At 41.9% G+C, this 16,848-nt stretch overlaps 1 protein-coding gene across 5 annotated transcripts in view; it reads right to left on the reverse strand.

The window, feature by feature from the left end:
* ANKRD26 (ankyrin repeat domain 26) overlaps positions 1-16,848 on the reverse strand; it is a 107,215-nt gene that overhangs the window by 46,949 nt on the left and 43,418 nt on the right. For 2 of the 5 annotated variants that reach the window (XM_040411495.1, XM_040411485.1), the window contains exons 11-20: positions 15,979-16,090; positions 15,773-15,828; positions 9,657-9,753; positions 7,872-7,952; positions 7,644-7,690; positions 7,369-7,441; positions 6,789-6,833; positions 4,299-4,538; positions 3,330-3,376; positions 151-1,053 (exon numbers count right to left, since the gene is read on the reverse strand). In XM_040411495.1, coding sequence (XP_040267429.1) covers positions 151-1,053; positions 3,330-3,376; positions 4,299-4,538; positions 6,789-6,833; positions 7,369-7,441; positions 7,644-7,690; positions 7,872-7,952; positions 9,657-9,753; positions 15,773-15,828; positions 15,979-16,090 — 1,701 coding nt within the window. The remainder of the gene's footprint in view (positions 1-150; positions 1,054-3,329; positions 3,377-4,298; positions 4,539-6,788; positions 6,834-7,368; positions 7,442-7,643; positions 7,691-7,871; positions 7,953-9,656; positions 9,754-15,772; positions 15,829-15,978; positions 16,091-16,848) is intronic. The other 3 variants (XM_040411504.1, XM_040411513.1, XM_040411521.1) reach the window with 3 other exon arrangements.

The following is a 16,848-nucleotide window of genomic DNA, read 5'->3' on the forward strand; positions in this document are numbered from 1 at the left end:
CAGATATACTTTAGGCAAGATGGCACCCAAAGTTTAAAATGTAGCCTCCACTGCAACCTTCTTCTACAGGACAAGAGAAACAAACCTTAAAGTTAATTTACTGTTCAGAGAGAAGCAGAGACATAGGGTCTGAAGATTGCAAACCTCTACCTCTTTCTGTAGTTGTTCTCTCTCTCTTGTCAAATCCAGGAATACCATTTGTAGCATTCCTACCTCGTTCTTAAATCTTCTCAAGTCTTGATCCAGTTGTCTGTCTAGATTCTTTATAGGTTCTTCACAAATAAGGTCTTTGGAGACATTTTCACCTTCCAGATTATTGCGCTGATCATTTTTAAATTGGTGCGGTAAACTTTCCTGCTTCCCAGAGGACTCATTTCTTTCAGCATGCATATTATCTAATATTTCAGAACTTGGGTTTGAGATATTTTTCATACCCTTTTCAGAAGAGAATGACAATTTATTTCCCAGAGGCTTCTGCACAGGAGGAATATAATCACTTAACTTATCTGATAGGTGATGGTCTTTATCTACTAAAGGATAAGGCTCATTTTTAACAGTGTAGTGCTCCTGAGATTCACTTCCAGCCTTGTGATGCTGAATAGAATAACCTTTGCTCTTCTGATTAACAGTTAATTGAGAAGTTACTATGGACATTGAGTTTTTAAGTTCAGCTGCCAATGGACGTTTTTCCAAGGATGAAGCATATTTTTCCTCTACTAGGTGACTGCCTCCATTATCCACTCTAGATGAAACCCATTCTTGTCCTTTACTGGTCTTTGAAGAAGTCTTTTTCTTGTAATACATTTCTCCAAACTTTTGCTTCAGCTCAGCTGTAATGTCTCTAAAATGTGACTTGACCTCTTTTTTCTCATTGTCAACCCACAGTTTTTCATATTTCTCCTCCCAAGGCAGATCAGATTCAGATGAAGACTCCTGACTGTCAAGAACTTTTGCTAAAGTTTGACTTTCAAGCTGCTGTTGTGAGATCACTTCATTAGTATCATTTACCATGTCATCCTTTCTTAGGCTGGACTTCGTTAACATATGCTCAGTCTCCATTTTACATAGAAATACAAAACAGATTTAGACAGGACATGCAAATGTTACTGAACCACCAGAAGTAGAAAACACTAGCAAGGCAGCAAATAATGTCTACATATCAAAATATAGCTAAAAAGTAAAAATTCTAAATAAAATAGGTATAAATCGGACTGCAAATTACTACATTTATGAAATTAATGGGAACAGCTTTTTATATATTCATATCAAAGGGGCAATCCAAACATATTCTTTCCTGTATAGGTGTCTGCATGTATGCTGTGCTCAGCCTTTATTATAATCCCGATGAACACATTTTCTTTACCTGCCAGGGGCTGTTCAATGCTTTAACCCTTTCAGAATACTGCCCATTTTTTCATTGTCACTTTTTACTCCCCGCCTTCAAAGAGCTGTAACTTAAAATTTTCCATTCACGTAGCCATATGAGGGCTAATTTTTTGAGGGACAAGTTGTATTCAATGTTAGCTAAAAATTACATGATGACCATTTTCTGCGGGTCAGTGTGATTATAGTGATACCAAATTTATATATAGTTTTTTTTTTCACTACTTAAATTTTTTTTTTTTTTTAACATTGCTATATTCTAACCCTCAACTTTTTAAAATATTTTTATCTACATTAAACAGTTTGATCACTTTTTATTCTTTTTTTTTGTTGGGGGGGTGCGAGATGACTAAAAAAAGGACAAATTGGTCATTTTATATCATGTCATTTACCATGCATGATAAATATTTAATATTTTAATAGTTCTGACATTTTTTCAATGCAGTGATACAGTATGAGCTCTGTTTATTCTTTGTTTATTTTTACAGGTAAAATTGGGAAACGGGAGATTTAAATTTTAAAAATTACTGTATTTTTTTTTTTTTTTTTACTGTCCCCCCCCCTTAGGGGACTTGAACATCTGAGCACTGCCTCTGGCCGAACCCAGACGCATCACTGTGCACGTCACCCAAACTGACATGCACAGTGACATGACAATTGCAGCCAATCAGTGTCCTCATCTGCAGACTGCTGACAGTGATGGGCTGCAGCAGTCTTGTGCTGTATATACAGGCGTCACTGTTGCTTTTTGTGAAAAAACAACCGCAGGAGCTTGGACCAATGCCGCAGAAACCAATGCTGAAGAAACAGGTCAGTATATATTTTTAATTTAAAGCAACTGCAGGTTCAGGGTGTATAGTGTTCTCTTGTATTTAGCTGAAAAGTACAGTTAGAGGATTGAGAGCCATTATTTGTCAATCAGCTGCCATGGCTGAGAACTCTTCTTGGACAGTTAATTGGATTGACAGCTCACAATATTCCTCCTAAATGTTCTTTTAAGCTAAGTGCCAGGAATAGTAGAGAGCCCATGAATTCTGGCTCTTCGAACATTCAGCACTTATTAGTTTAACCCTTTATGAGTTCTTACAGAATCTGCTCCAAATATCTAATCACAGTAGCACTTTAATATGTGTAAAACATAGAGTACAAGTGATTATTAGTTCTCAAACTATGGCCTACATTTATTATTCAGTTTACACCTGATTTTGGCAGGAAAATGAGTTGAATCTAAACTTGTGCCATACTTGCATATTTAGTGGCATAAATGTAATGCTGCTCATAGCAGGAGTAAAATACATTCTACAGTCAAACAATTCCAAACTAAAACAGATTTTTTTATTATTATTAGCAATTCTCTCCAACTTTAATGCTATGTGTGATCTCTAATTGAGTCACTGACGCTCTCTCTGGTCGCAGTGATGGTCTGACAAGAGGCAAGCAAGACTGAGGAACTTAAAGAGTCAGGACAGGAAACAGAATACATGGAATGACTTCAAAAACATACTGTATAATATTCACATATAGGGGGTCATTTACTAAGCTGAAATACACTTCAATGAGGTGTATTTCAGGCGCAGATGGCGGTGCAACCATTGAGCCACTATCTGCAACTTCTCCCAGCTCACACCAGGTCTGGTAGGCCATTCTCACGCAGCATTTTCACGCACCACTTTCTATGTTTTAGGCGTAGAAAATGGTCTAACTGTAAGACAGCTAGGAGGCTGTCTTATATTTAGACTGGCGCAGGATGCGCCGAAGTTATGAAGAGGCAGGCACCTCTTGATAACTTTGGTGGATCCACCGCCAGTCTTAATAAATGTGCCCTATTGTCTGTAAATATGGGGTAACAACATTTGACAGAAATGTCCCTTTAATATGCACGGCACAATGAGTTTTGATTTATCTGAAAATATTCATAAATTGTAATATTCAAAAACCCAACTTACCGGTATATTATTTATGGCATTGGTCAACTGGTCGCCATTTGTTAACCCTGTTATAAAAGCATAAGTTGGAGTAAGGTACAAGTAAACATTTTTTAACCAAATGATTAGTGGACTTGAAATGATCACAACCATAAGATGGACATTTACACCATTACAACCACTGTACACTTATCTAATCAAAGGAGAGGTCTATAGGGACAAGTCCAGTGCCCAATTTTACCATCAGAGAATTGATTTTCTTGATAAAATGAACTTCTATATGATACATTTTTAACCTTTTTGTGCATTTACATAGGCTAATTGTTAAACTGAAGTAAATGGTCCGAATCAAGTATAATAATTACTTTTTTATTTTTTTATTTTTTTAAATAATATGATAAAAAAAAAAAGCATGCTCTGCCCATCTAGTATTTGAAAGCGATCCATTGATTCACCAGTAAAATGTAATATTCTTCATTAGGAAATGCACAAATACATGCTTCAGCAGCAAATGTGTACAGCTTATACATTTCCAGTGAAGACCAGCAGCATAAGAGCACCCTCATGCCATGCTAATGCCCCCTTGGCTCTGTGTCTTAAGAAGCACAGCCCCAGACACGTGTCAACAGCTCAAAAATCTCCACTGTTCATGAAGCCCAAGTCTTCAAAAATATTTATATTGACACCAATTTACATGTATGCTCTCAAATTTTCTAAAAACGTGTAAAACAGCTTCACATTTTCAGTCTATTAAGATATATGCTAAGAACACTATTTTCAATGAGATGAAAGTCTTTTATACTGCAAAAACTAACAGTCCTTCACATCCCTTGCTCCCTCAAAACTGTACAATAGCTTGCTACAAACTGTTGCATTCAATTTATTGTTACTTTCCTTGACCCCAAATGGTTACTTTCAGAAAACCTACTAAATTCAACATCCAAGGTCCAAACAGACATTGTGGACATACATGCAAAATGAGGCTCTTACCGGTTTTGCCTTTCTGTGATATTTCTTTGGGGATGCCTTTATTCTGCCCCGACTGCATACGATCTTCACTTTCGTCTTCAGGTACTGAACACAGAAATGCTGGATGCGAAGTATTATTATCTTTGGATGTAAATTTACCGCTACCGGTCTGTGGAGATGAGTTTTCATGCAGTTTATGGCTAGGAGAAGTGTGTGGTGCACATTTAAATGAATGGCTGGTTGAGTCCCAGTCTGAAGCATCTAAATAAAGTAGAAAAGAATAGAATTAAACTAAAGAAAAGGGAAATACAACGTTTAAGTGTATTGTTACTCTTTTATACATGTGTGGCCAGTAAGACAGTAGATACTGATAAATGTAGTATCTGATAACAGCCAAGTTACTGCAGACAAACCTGCATTATAGCACCAACTTATTCTGCAGCACTTTACTTAAAGAGGACCTTTCACTAGAAGAAAAAATCTAAACTAAGCATACAGACATGGAGAGCGGCGCCCAGGGATCTCTCTGCACTTACTATTTATCCCCAGGCGCCGCTCCGTTCTCCGGTTATAGCCTCCGGTATCTTCATAGTTAGGCTCCACCCAGTTGAGCCTGCCGGCGTCTCCCTCTCCCATGCTGTAGCGCTGGCCGATCGCAGCGCTCAGCTCATAGCCCGAGAGAAAAAAACTCCCAGGCTATGAGCTGAGCGCTGCGATTGGCCAGCGCTACAGCCTGGGAGAAGGAGACGCCGGCAGGCTCCACCCAGTTGAGCCAAACATATGAAGATACCGGAGGCTATACCGGGAGAACGGAGCGGCGCCCAGGGATAATAGTAAGTGCAGGGAGATCCCTGGGCGCCGCTCTCCATGTCTGAATGCTTAGTTTAGTTTTTTTATTCTAATGAAAGGTCCTCTTCAAAGGGGTATTCCGGTTCCCTAAATTGGGTCCTTTGAAAGCATTGTGCAGGTGTTACAAATGTCTAATATACTGTAATAAAAGTTTTTGCACTGTTCTCTAGTAATATCTACTTACTTCTTAGCCTCCCTCTGCCTCGTTTACACTCCTGCCTCCCTGCTGCTGGTCGGTCGTGCTCAGTTTCTCTGCTCTCTACCTGGTGGGAGCTTCCATGCTCTGAACTTCCTGTCTGCTGATTCCACAAGGCATGTAAGGGAGCTGTGCTCTACATCACCTGAAGTTTCTTTTTTCTACTTGCCTGTGTAGTTCTTGCTCAGTGTGAATTGTCCTTTCCCTATCTGCTTCATTAGTTACTTGCTGTTTTACACTGTCTTGGTGCTGGTATGTTTCTGAATTTTACATAGCTGTCTGTATTTGTCTGTTTCTGTATTACTGTGTGTCTGTCAATCTGTCTGAGCCCGTCTGTCTGCAAATCTTATAGTATGTTTTTCCCTATGTATCTCTCACTATTTTCCACATCTCCCTTTGTATGTATTGTTTTGTCTTTCTCACAAACATCACATGGCAGAGGATGCACTGCCCACTGTATGTTTCAAGAAACAGAAGAAGACCTGGAAGAAGTGGGGTGCATAATTTTAGAACAGAGTCAGGTTAGTTTAGGTGCACAACATACACACCACGGCTACAGGAGTTGAGAAAAGTTACATAACCAGAATACCCCTGAGGAACTGAAAAGCAAGTCAAATGAGCAATCAACGAGATAAAAGAAAGGGAGTACCCTGCATGTAACGGTGGCCATATTTATCCCTTCTTAAACAAACGCTTGGACCGCCTGACCGTGCATGTGTTAACAATAGGGATAGAGGAATAAGACACTGCCAGACACCGCTACAGTGAGAACAAACAATGGGATTAATCCAAATGCTTGATTCCTCTTTCCCCAGACATCTGCCTTTAGTTTCACTGACTAAGATTTTAAGCTGTACGCCCAGGTTAAAGTGCAGCTGTCAGCAGATCTGTACCTATGACACTGGCTGACCTGTCACATGTGCGCTTGGCAGCTGAAGACATTGGTGTTGCTCCCATGTTCATATGTGTCGGCATTGCTGACAAACAATATGTTTTAATATATGCAAATGAGCCTCTAGGAGCAAAGGGGGAGTTGCCATTACACCTAGAGGCTCCGTCATCTCTGCAACTGCCGTGCCCTGTCCCCTTTGATTGACAGGGCCAGGCAGTGTAAACATTATCATATCTGGTTCTGTCAATGAAAGTGCAGGGGGTACAGCAGTTGCAGAGATAGCTGAGCCTCTAGGTGTAACACCAACGCCCCCGTTGCTCCTAGAGGCTCATTTGCATATATTAAAACATCATTTTTCTCAGCAATGCGGGCACATATGAACATGGAACCAACACAGATGTCTTCCGCTGCCAAGAGCACATGTAACAGGTCAGCCAGTTACATAGGTACAAATCTGCTGGCAGATGCCGTTTAATAGCTTACAATCTAAATTAAATGAAAGGTGTATGACACTTGTGATGACAAAACTGATCAACATCAAACTCACGTACATATAAAAATGAAAATATATTACCTTCAATATCATCTGCATCATCTAGCCCCAAGTCTGCCATAAGGTCTGAAAAAAAAAAAAAAATGACAAAAATGATAAAACATGTGTAAGTGGATTTGGCTTAGGCTACTTTCACACTCGCGTTTGGTGCGGATAATACAACCGCATGCATCTGTTCAGAAAGGATCCGTTTGTATTATCGTTAACATAGCCAAAACGGATCCGTCTTGAACACCATTGAAAGTCAATGGGGGGGGGGGGGGGGTCAGTTTTCTATTGTGTCAGTGAAAACGGATCAGTCCTCATTGACTTACATTGTGTGTCAGGACGGATCCGTTTGCCTCTGCATAGTCAGGCAGACACCAAAACGCTGGCAGGCAGCGTTTTGGTGTCCGCCTCCAAAGCGGAATGGAGATGGAAAGGAGGCAAACTGATGCATTCTGAGCGGATCCTTTTCCATTCAGAATGCATTAGGGCAAAACTGATCCGTTTTGGACCGCTTGTGAGAGCCCTGAACGCATCTCAGAAACGGAAAGCCAAAACGCCAGTGTGAAAGTAGCCTTAGTGCACAAACAGTTCAGTACAAAAGCATTTAGACTACCTGGCTTATTTTTTTCAGATATTGTCATGAAAAAATTTGACGTGGAACCTTCTTTAGTTTGCAAAAATGAGTCCTGTAGAGAAATAAATAAAAAAAATAAAAAATCAGACACAGTGGTATGAAGAAAAAAAAGTGTAGCGTCTATTAAATTTGTTTACAACCAGGATGCAGTTCTATGATAAAAATATATTTTAAAAAAGATACGATAGATAAATAAACAAACACACAAATGATTTTACTAGTACTAAGTTACAGCTGTCGCCAATAGCTGATACCTTTTTTGTGTCCAGTGCTTTCACTGCTGTACTGTTTTCGGAAGCCTCTGCAGAGGACAGAAAAAAACATCAATTCATCTGCCTAATAATATTCAGAAAATATGCAAATACAACAGTTACAGAAAGCACAGAAAAAAAGTGTAGAAAATAAGCAGGGCAAGTTAGTTAGTGCTGCGGAAAATCAGTCTGTTATTGCTGCTGTTTGGCTTCTTACAAAGTTTATCATACCCCTTGGCCTAAAGTGCCAGCCCTCATCTGGTATCTTACAGATTCTTGATTGCTTTGGAAAGGAAGGGCAATAATACATATCTGATGAAGGAATTAGAAAGGACAGCTCAAAAAAAGATGCCAATTAAAGCATAAAATCTTCCTATAAAAGATAACATTTTCTTCCACCACCAATTTAGTTTCATTCAAATTATAATTAAAGGGAATCAGTCACCAGGTTTATGCAGCCCTATCCGAGGTCAGCATAGAGTAGTGAAAGGCGCCCCAATTATAGCGGTTTGTCGCTGCAGTAGCTTTCATAAAATCATGGTTTATTAGGTGCACCCCTGCTCTCCTGCCATTGAATGATAGCATTAAAGAATATTTTTATTCCATAGAACCACTGCTGAAAAATGTGCTGGATAATAAAAGTGAAGTGTTATGATACTGCATTATAACCGACACTCATACTGTATGTTATTATAGACATGTCCACCATTGACACAAACAGGTGCAAGAAACTATGAGAAATCAAATTTCCTTTAACACTCCTTGAGATGCTGCCAGCAGAATATAGGCATTGTGTACAGCAGCCTGCAATCTACCAATTTATCAGGAAAGCTGCCTGTTCTTTGTAAACATGCAATGCCGTACATTGCTGACAATGCAGTTTCCGAACACAATATATTAAAGTGAAATAGCATTTAGCACAGGTTCCCGTCCAGATGAGGTCACCTTGCCGTGGTGGATGGGCAGAAATGATTTTGATCAAAATGTATTTGCGAAGAAACTCATTTATTCATATAGGGGTCATTTATTAAGAAATATATGGCACTTTTTGGCGTATTTAAGGCACCGATTTTGTCACATAGGGGGTTTTGTAGCAAAATCTACACCTTTTCCCCCCCACATGCCACTTTTCCGATGTGGCGGAAAAAGGTGTGTGGCGTAGACTGAGAAGAGGACGGTCCGGTCAGCTGGCCCGTCTTAATTACCATTTTCTACGCCAGTTTATGCGTGGAAAATGGTCTTAAACTACACCAGCAAGGGAGCTAGCGTAGTTTAAACCAGATCGCATGCCTAGCGGAACCAATCACCACATAAACTTTGGCGCATCCACCGCCAGTGCATGGGGATTAAGACCAGCGTATAAATCGCCAGTCTTAATAAAATGACCCCCATTAGTTTATACATTCTGTGTTTGCAGAGTGCTGTTGCATTGTGTTTGATTTTATATGAATGTGTCAGCAGAAAATGACCTATTTTTTTAAAATTACTTTGTTAAACATTTTTATCCCGAATTTTTGGTGATTTATTTATTTTTATTTTTTACTGTTCATGTCACTATATTTTAAAAATGAATATAATCCTACAATTTTTGCAGTGGCCACTAGGCCTTAGAATAGGTCAAGATTTTCTGCTCTGTACAGCCAACTACCATCTCAAGCATAATTACAATGACAGATATCACCTTTGTACAGATAACAAATAGGCGATATTACAGCTTAGCCATTCATTCCTATAAGGCCACAAAAAAAAATGCAGACAGCACACGGATATCATCCGTGTGCTGTCTGCATCTGAGCGACTGTATGTCCGCCCCTCAAATAAAAAATATGGACAAGAAAAGGCATTTCTACAATAGGGCGAGATGTGCGGACCTGGAAAGCGTTGGAGGCACATTTCTGGGATCCGCAGTTTGCAGACTGCAAAACACATAGGCTTCACTCCAAATACATATTAAATGGATACTAGGTATTGCATACAGGTAAATTTAACGCTACTAAAAATAAAAGGAGTCCACACCTTCATTGGATTCTTCTGATATACATTGCATATGGGCTTGAACAGACGTTGGGACTACATCGCTGGCAGATTGCTTTCTTGGGCTGTCTGAAGCAGACTAATAAAAATATCAGCAAAAACATAAAAGAAATTAAAGTATACAGGTTATATATTGCATTATAAAATACAATTTTAATACAAATCATTAGAGTGACTACAGCCAATAGCAGGCCAGGATGGGGACGAGCCTCCCTAGATCCGCACAGCGGGGAGATGCAGCGGCAGCCTGTGCGGTCATCAGGAACGATGCCGCTGCCGGGGAGCGGGGTAAGAATAACCTACATGGGCATTAGGGGGGACATTATAGGGGTTGGATAACCCTTTAAGAATGATTATCCACTTTATTAATTTAAATTTTCTTGTTTTTGTTTCTGGCCATAACTTTAATTTTTCTGTTGAAATAGCCATATGAAGGCTTGTTTTTTGTTGGCTGAACACATAATTTATATTTTTTGGGGAGTAGTAATGACAAAAAAAAGCTATTCTGCCATTGTTGTATGTACTTTACATTTACAACATTCATCAGGTTATTTTTATTCTATGCATCAGTTTGATTATGGAGATACCAGATATAGCACATGTCATGCATAACCATCCATTTTTCCAATATGGGGGCTTGTAAATTTGTGGGCTGAAATATAATTTTTACTGGTAGCATACTGGGATACATAAGACTTACTGATTAATATTTATTATTTTGTTCAGAAGGGGATGCAGAGGAAAATGCATTTCCTGTGTTATTTATGTACCTTTTTCAATAACCCTATTCTATTTTTTGTTTTTTTAGTCCCACTACAGGACATCACTTTTTAATGCACTGGTGTACGTTGTATATCAATGCATTATAGCCCATGACTGTAATAGTAACAGGCTGTCTATGACAGTCTAACAGGCATACAGTCATGGCAGGTCTGGGATCTTTGTTAGGCCCCCCATGGTAGCGCATGAGCAACCTATGACTGCGTTTGCGCTGGGGGAGGATGGACACAAAGGAAACCCCCACCCCCTGTCTTACTGCCTAGGGACATCAATATACAAATGCTGGACAACCCCTTTAAGTTTCATCTTCCGTAAGTAGCAAAGCAAAAGGCAATACAAATTTTATTATGGTTCAAGTACTTGGCATTTGACTTTTTATATGCACATCCACAAACTTTCCCATCCAATTTTGATACCATATATAATTATAAAGGTTATGTGTATGTAGGGTATAATTGGTACACTGTATAATCTGCAGCTGCTATTGCATAATCTGCAATCTGTTCTTGGCACAATTTCCAAATGCGAACACATAGTAAAACTGTTTAAATGTAGTATTATTTTTTTGCTTACCATAAAATCCTTTTCTTTTTCATTAATTGGGAGACATAGAAAAGACCATGGGTATAGCAGCTGCCACCATGAGATGGACACCAAGCATGAAAAGTGTTCGCTCTTCCCACCAGCTATATATACACTCTTCCCACAGGGACCAAGCTAAACCAGTGCATTCCAGAGCAATAGGAGGTGACCAGAGTGGGGAAAAAAGTACTCAGAAGGCTAACATGCAGTCAGCGAACCCACGCCTGTAGTACCTTATGTCTCACCACTGTGTCAGCAGATGCAAAGGTGTGCACCCTGTGGAGTTTTGTAATGGTGTGCAGAGAAGATCAGGTACCGGCCTTAAACACCTGTAAAGCACCGCCCAAGAGGCCCCCATAGAACGAGTGGAGTGAGAGGAAACCCGAATGGGGGGCTCCCTGTCCTTAGAGTGGTAAGCCTCGATTGCCCAAAAGTCTTGAGGATAAAGCGCCCATTCTCCCTGTTCTATGCAGATCTTGTTTAGAAAGTCTGCAATTCAATTGTCTATGCCTGGATTGTGAACCGCTGACAGCACTGGTATGTAACTGTAAAGCCATTAGTTCCAAAATGTTGATTGGAAGGGACGATTCCTAGACACTATAATCAATCGGTATACTCCTGTATGTTTTCAACACCAGGCTGACTCAGAGTCTCACTCTCACTTTGACTCGGTATTCACAATCTTCACGTATACTTCAGCCGTATATCATTTAAAGCATATTTTGGTAGATGAGAAGACTACTACTCACACTTCTGAAGGACCTTCAGTACTTTCATTGCTTTATTCTCCAAAATTAAAAATGTCAAGTAGCTCGCAGGCCCATATTTTCAGAGAACGCCAAGTTGTAACACATACATTCAAGCGCGACGTTTCGGGGGTAACAGGGCGTGACCCCCGAAACGTCGCGTTTAAATGTATTTGCTACACATCAGCGTTCTCTGAACATATGGTCCAGCGAGCCACTTGACATTTTTAATTTTGGAGAATAAAGCAATGAAAGTACCGAAGGTCCTTCAGAAGCGTGAGTAGTAGTCTTCTCATTTACCAAAATATGCTTTAAATGATATACGGCTGAAGTATACGTGACGATTCCTAGACAGACCATTCCCAACGGAGGATGGCATTTAGTGTGACTACTACCTATCAAAGAGGAGTGAAGGACTGAGGAGTGGAGGATACGGTGGAACTGGTACTATGGGATACTTACCTGTCTGCCACGAGGATGGCCCCCCAATTTGCAACATGGTTACCTCGTTCAGTGTACTGCCCAAGGTGAGGGCAGTTACACTGGTACCAGATGGGGATCCTAAGGTGTGGAGTAACCTTGGGCTGATGGGAAACTGTAGATTTGGGGGACGCAAGCATGTCTGCCGTCTATAGACACTAAGCTAAAACTGATTTATTTTATTTCCTGCGGGAAGAGTATAGCTGGTGAGAAGAGAGAACACTTTTTATGCTTAGTGTCCACCTCCTAGTGGCAGCTGCTATACCCATGGTCTATCCTGTGTCCCCCAAAGACACGGATGAGAATATAGCTGTTATCATACAGTTTCAAAATAATTATAAAACCGAATAAGTTACTTTGCCATATTAAAGGGAAGCTGCAACCATGAACATGCAGCGCAATCTTCAGGCAGTATGTTACTGAGCAGAAGGAGCTGAGCAGATTGATATATAGTTTTATTGGAAAAGATTTAGAATCCATATTGTTCTTACTCAGTAAGTGACAGCCATCTCTGTGTGCATACTTACAAGGAAAAGGCACTGATGTAGATCTGTCTTTGCATGCTGTCATAATAAGGCACGATGCACACGATTAGATCCGCTTTGCAGATCTGTAAAGCACGGATGCTAGCCGTGTGTGTACTGCAATTTCGCATTCCGCACATCGCACCCTGTTAAAAATGTCTATTCTTGTCCACAAAATGGACAAGAATAGGACAGGTTCTATTTTCTTTGCCGTACAGCAGAATAGACATAAGGATGTGGACAGCACACATTGTGCTGTCCTTAATTTTTGTGTGCCCCATAGAAATGAAGAGGTCCTCATCTGATATGAAAAAAATGCTGATCAGATGCAGACCAAAAATACAGTTGTGTGCATAGGGCCTTAAAGGGAAATGACATGCTACCCGAGCAGGGCCGGTGCAAGGATTTTTGCCGCCCTAGGCAAGATAAAAATTGCCGCCCCCCCCCCCCCTCCCTTATCAGATGATCTGCCCATATCATGACATCACATATGTTCCACCCCTTTCTTTTAAATTAAAAGAACTGCTATGTTTCCCTTACGGTTAATCTAGCTTCTTGTAGCTGTCCCTTTTTGCGGAACGGAATTGCGGACCCGGATCCGCAATTCCGATCCTGAAAAAAATAGAACATGTCCTATTCTTGTCCGCAATAGCGGACAAGAACAGGCATATTCTCTTAGTGCCGGCAATGTGCGGTCCGCAAAATGTGGAACGCACATTGCCGCTGTCCGTGTTTTGTGGATCCGCAAAACACACACGGATGTGTGAATGGACCCTAAATGTGAGGTAAATTAGTTTCCAATGTAGAATTAATAACTAAACAACTACATAATAAACATATTGCATTGTCTACTTACCACCAGGACAATAAGATGATCTGGTCTCTGGCTGCAGTCTGGATCTTGGGACTCCCTTGTCACTCTCTTCTCCCCCCCCCCCCCCCCCTCCATCCCTTGTCACTCTCTTCTCCCCCCTCCTTCCTTGTCACTCTCTTCTCCCCCCCTCCTTCCTTGTCACTCTCTTCTCCCCCCCTCCTCCCTTGTCACTCTGCCCCCCCCTCCCTCCCTCGTCACTCTGCCCCCCCCTCCCTCGTCACTCTCCCCCCCTCCCTCCCTCGTCACTCTCCCCCCTCCCTCCCTCGTCACTCTCCCCCCCTCCCTCCCTCGTCACTCTCCCCCCTCCCTCCCTCGTCACTCTCTTCTCCCCCCCTCCCTCCCTTGTCACTCTCTTCTCCCTCCCTTGTCACTCTCTTCTCCCCCCTCCCTCCCTTGTCACTCTCTTCTCCCCCCTCCCTCCCTTGTCACTCTCTTCTCCCCCCCTCCCTCCCTTGTCACTCTCTTCTCCCCCCCTCCCTCCCTTGTCACTCTCTTCTCCCCCCCTCCCTCCCTTGTCACTCTCTTCTCCCCCCCTCCCTCCCTTGTCACTCTCTTCTCCCCCCCTCCCTCCCTTGTCACTCTCTTCTCCCCCCCCTCCCTCCCTTGTCACTCTCCCCCCCTATTTGTCACTCTCCCCCCCTATTTGTCACTCTCCCCCCCCTCCCTTGTCACTCTCATTCTACCCCCCTTGTCACTCTCATTTTACACCCCCCCTCCCCCCTTGTCACTCTCATTTTACCCCCCCCCCCTTGTCACTCTCATTTCCCCCCCCCCCCTTGTCACTCTCATTTTACACTCCCCCCCCTTGTCACTCTCATTTTGCACCCCCCCTTGTCACTATCATTTTGCACCCCCCCCCTTGTCACTCTCATTTTACACTTCCCCCCCCCCCCCTTGTCACTGTCATTTTGCACCCCCCCTTGTCACTGTCATTTTACACCCCCCCTTGTCACTGTCATTTTACACCCCCCCCTTGTCACTCTCATTTTACACTCCCCCCCCCCCCTTGTCACTCTCATTTTACACCCCCCCCTTGTCACTGTCATTTTGCACCCCCCCTTGTCACCCTCATTTTACACTCCCCCCTTGTCACTCTCATTTTACACTCCCCCCCCTTGTCACTCTCATTTTACACTTCCCCCCCCCTTGTCACTCTCATTTTACACTCCCCCCCCTTGTCACTCTCATTTTACACCCCCCCTTGTCACTGTCATTTTGCACCCCCCCCCTTGTCACTGTCATTTTGCACCCCCCCCCTTGTCACTGTCATTTTGCACCCCCCCTTGTCACTGTCATTTTACACCCCCCCCCCTTGTCACTCATTTTGCACCCCCCATTGTCAATGTCATTTTACACCCCCCCCCCCCCCCCCCTCCTCCCTCCTCCCTTGTCACCTCTAGTGTAGCGTGGCCGAGCTCTGTCCGGTCCGCGGTACAGCAGCATTTGTTTCTTGTACCCACTACCCGGCCGGACTGACAGGAAGTGCACACTAAGTGAGCACTTCCTGTCAGTCCGGCCGGGTACAGGAAACAAAAGCTCCTGTACCGCGGACCGGACAGAGCTCGGCCACGCTACACTAACAACAGCAGTAGCACAGGGCAGACACAGCAGGCTGCGCAGCACTGAGCCGGAGATTCTTTAGAGCGGCAAGCGCTCAGGAGGGGCAGCATGACGGGCGCCGCTGGCCGGCCGCCCGAACTTATATTACCAACTTTTTTTTTTTTTACACCGCAAAAGGGCGCCCCCTGCTAGATGGCGCCCTAGGCGACTGCCTAAGTCGCCTTACTGGTGGCGCCGGCCCTGTACCCGAGCTGTAATAGGGAGAGAACTGCAGCAGAAAGGACATAACCTCTCAGCTGCCAACCTAAAGAAAACCTGGCAGAATGGGGAGATCTCTAGATCCATGCATGGTTAACAGCTCGTTCTAGCTTTGTTAGAGAGATTATCATGTACGTCTGATTTTAATTTTTTACATTAACCATGGGATGAACCCTTTAAGTGGTGGATATGACCAGATTAAACACACACAGTTCTACACCAAATCCATGCAAGGCAATGTGGTACTAGTAAATAAACATAACAAAATGGATGATAGAACAATTCAAATCCTACCTCAGAGTCCCAAGGTGATTCATCATCTTCAAATCCTAGTTCTGTCATTAATGCAACTATAGACATGAATATACATAATGATACATATCAGTATTGTTTATATTACCCACAAGGTGCACAACTTGCGGTATGTAAGGTGTATGCAGTAGGTAGTAAAACCTGTGTGTGTTTTGACCTCATTCTGTTCACAGTATAAAAGTACAAACCTTTTCTGCCATTGCCTTCTCCACTAGCTTGCACCTTTTCTGGATGAGAAGTATCCGTTCTAACTGATTGTTTAACACTTTCATCAACTTCATCACCAGAAAGAGACTCATCCTAAAAAGGAGAAAAGCAAATTATAAAGGACTAGAACCTCAGATTTTTTTTTCCTCATTCTAAAACACAAATGATTTTCTTCATGTCAAAATTCTGGAAAATATACAAAGCAGTCCACAAGATTTACAATAGTTTAAATGGGTGTCGAAGGTATAGAATACCAGAAACCAATAAGAAAAAGAGTGAATGGTTTTCTACAAAGGGAGAACACAATAAAGAATGTCAAGTGTCTATACATTTTTACAAAAACTAGTCTAGCTAAAGTAAAGCACAAAAATAGTATCACAAAGCAATACATTGAGAGAAAAACTGTACATATGCTAGGGAAAAATATCATCTATAACCTACTGAAAGGGAAGCACACTCTAAAGGTTCCCATACACATTAGACTGAAGTTGGTAAAAATGGACAACCCTAACCATAATGAATGATAGGCAAACTTTAACAACCGATGACAGAGTGCTGTCATCTGGAAAAGTCAGCCATGCTCAATTTTTTTTTCTGTCTGATAGTTGGCCAAAATATATTTTGCCCATAATTGATGAAAGAACATTCCCAGAAGGATCGTTTGTCTGGTGTCGCTGAACATGTATGGTTTGAACAACTCTAACAAACAATATAGACTAAAGGTCTATGGCTGCGCCTGCAAAACAGCTGTTAACCAATCATTTATTCAACAGTTGTTCCATTACTACTCCTACTTCTCTCTAATGTGTATGGTCACCTTATCTCTCTAGACAATTACTCAACAGAAGTTT

This window comes from Bufo bufo, chromosome 1 (genome assembly GCF_905171765.1).
Source record: "Bufo bufo chromosome 1, aBufBuf1.1, whole genome shotgun sequence".
In the NCBI taxonomy this organism is placed as follows: Eukaryota; Metazoa; Chordata; class Amphibia; order Anura; family Bufonidae; genus Bufo; species Bufo bufo.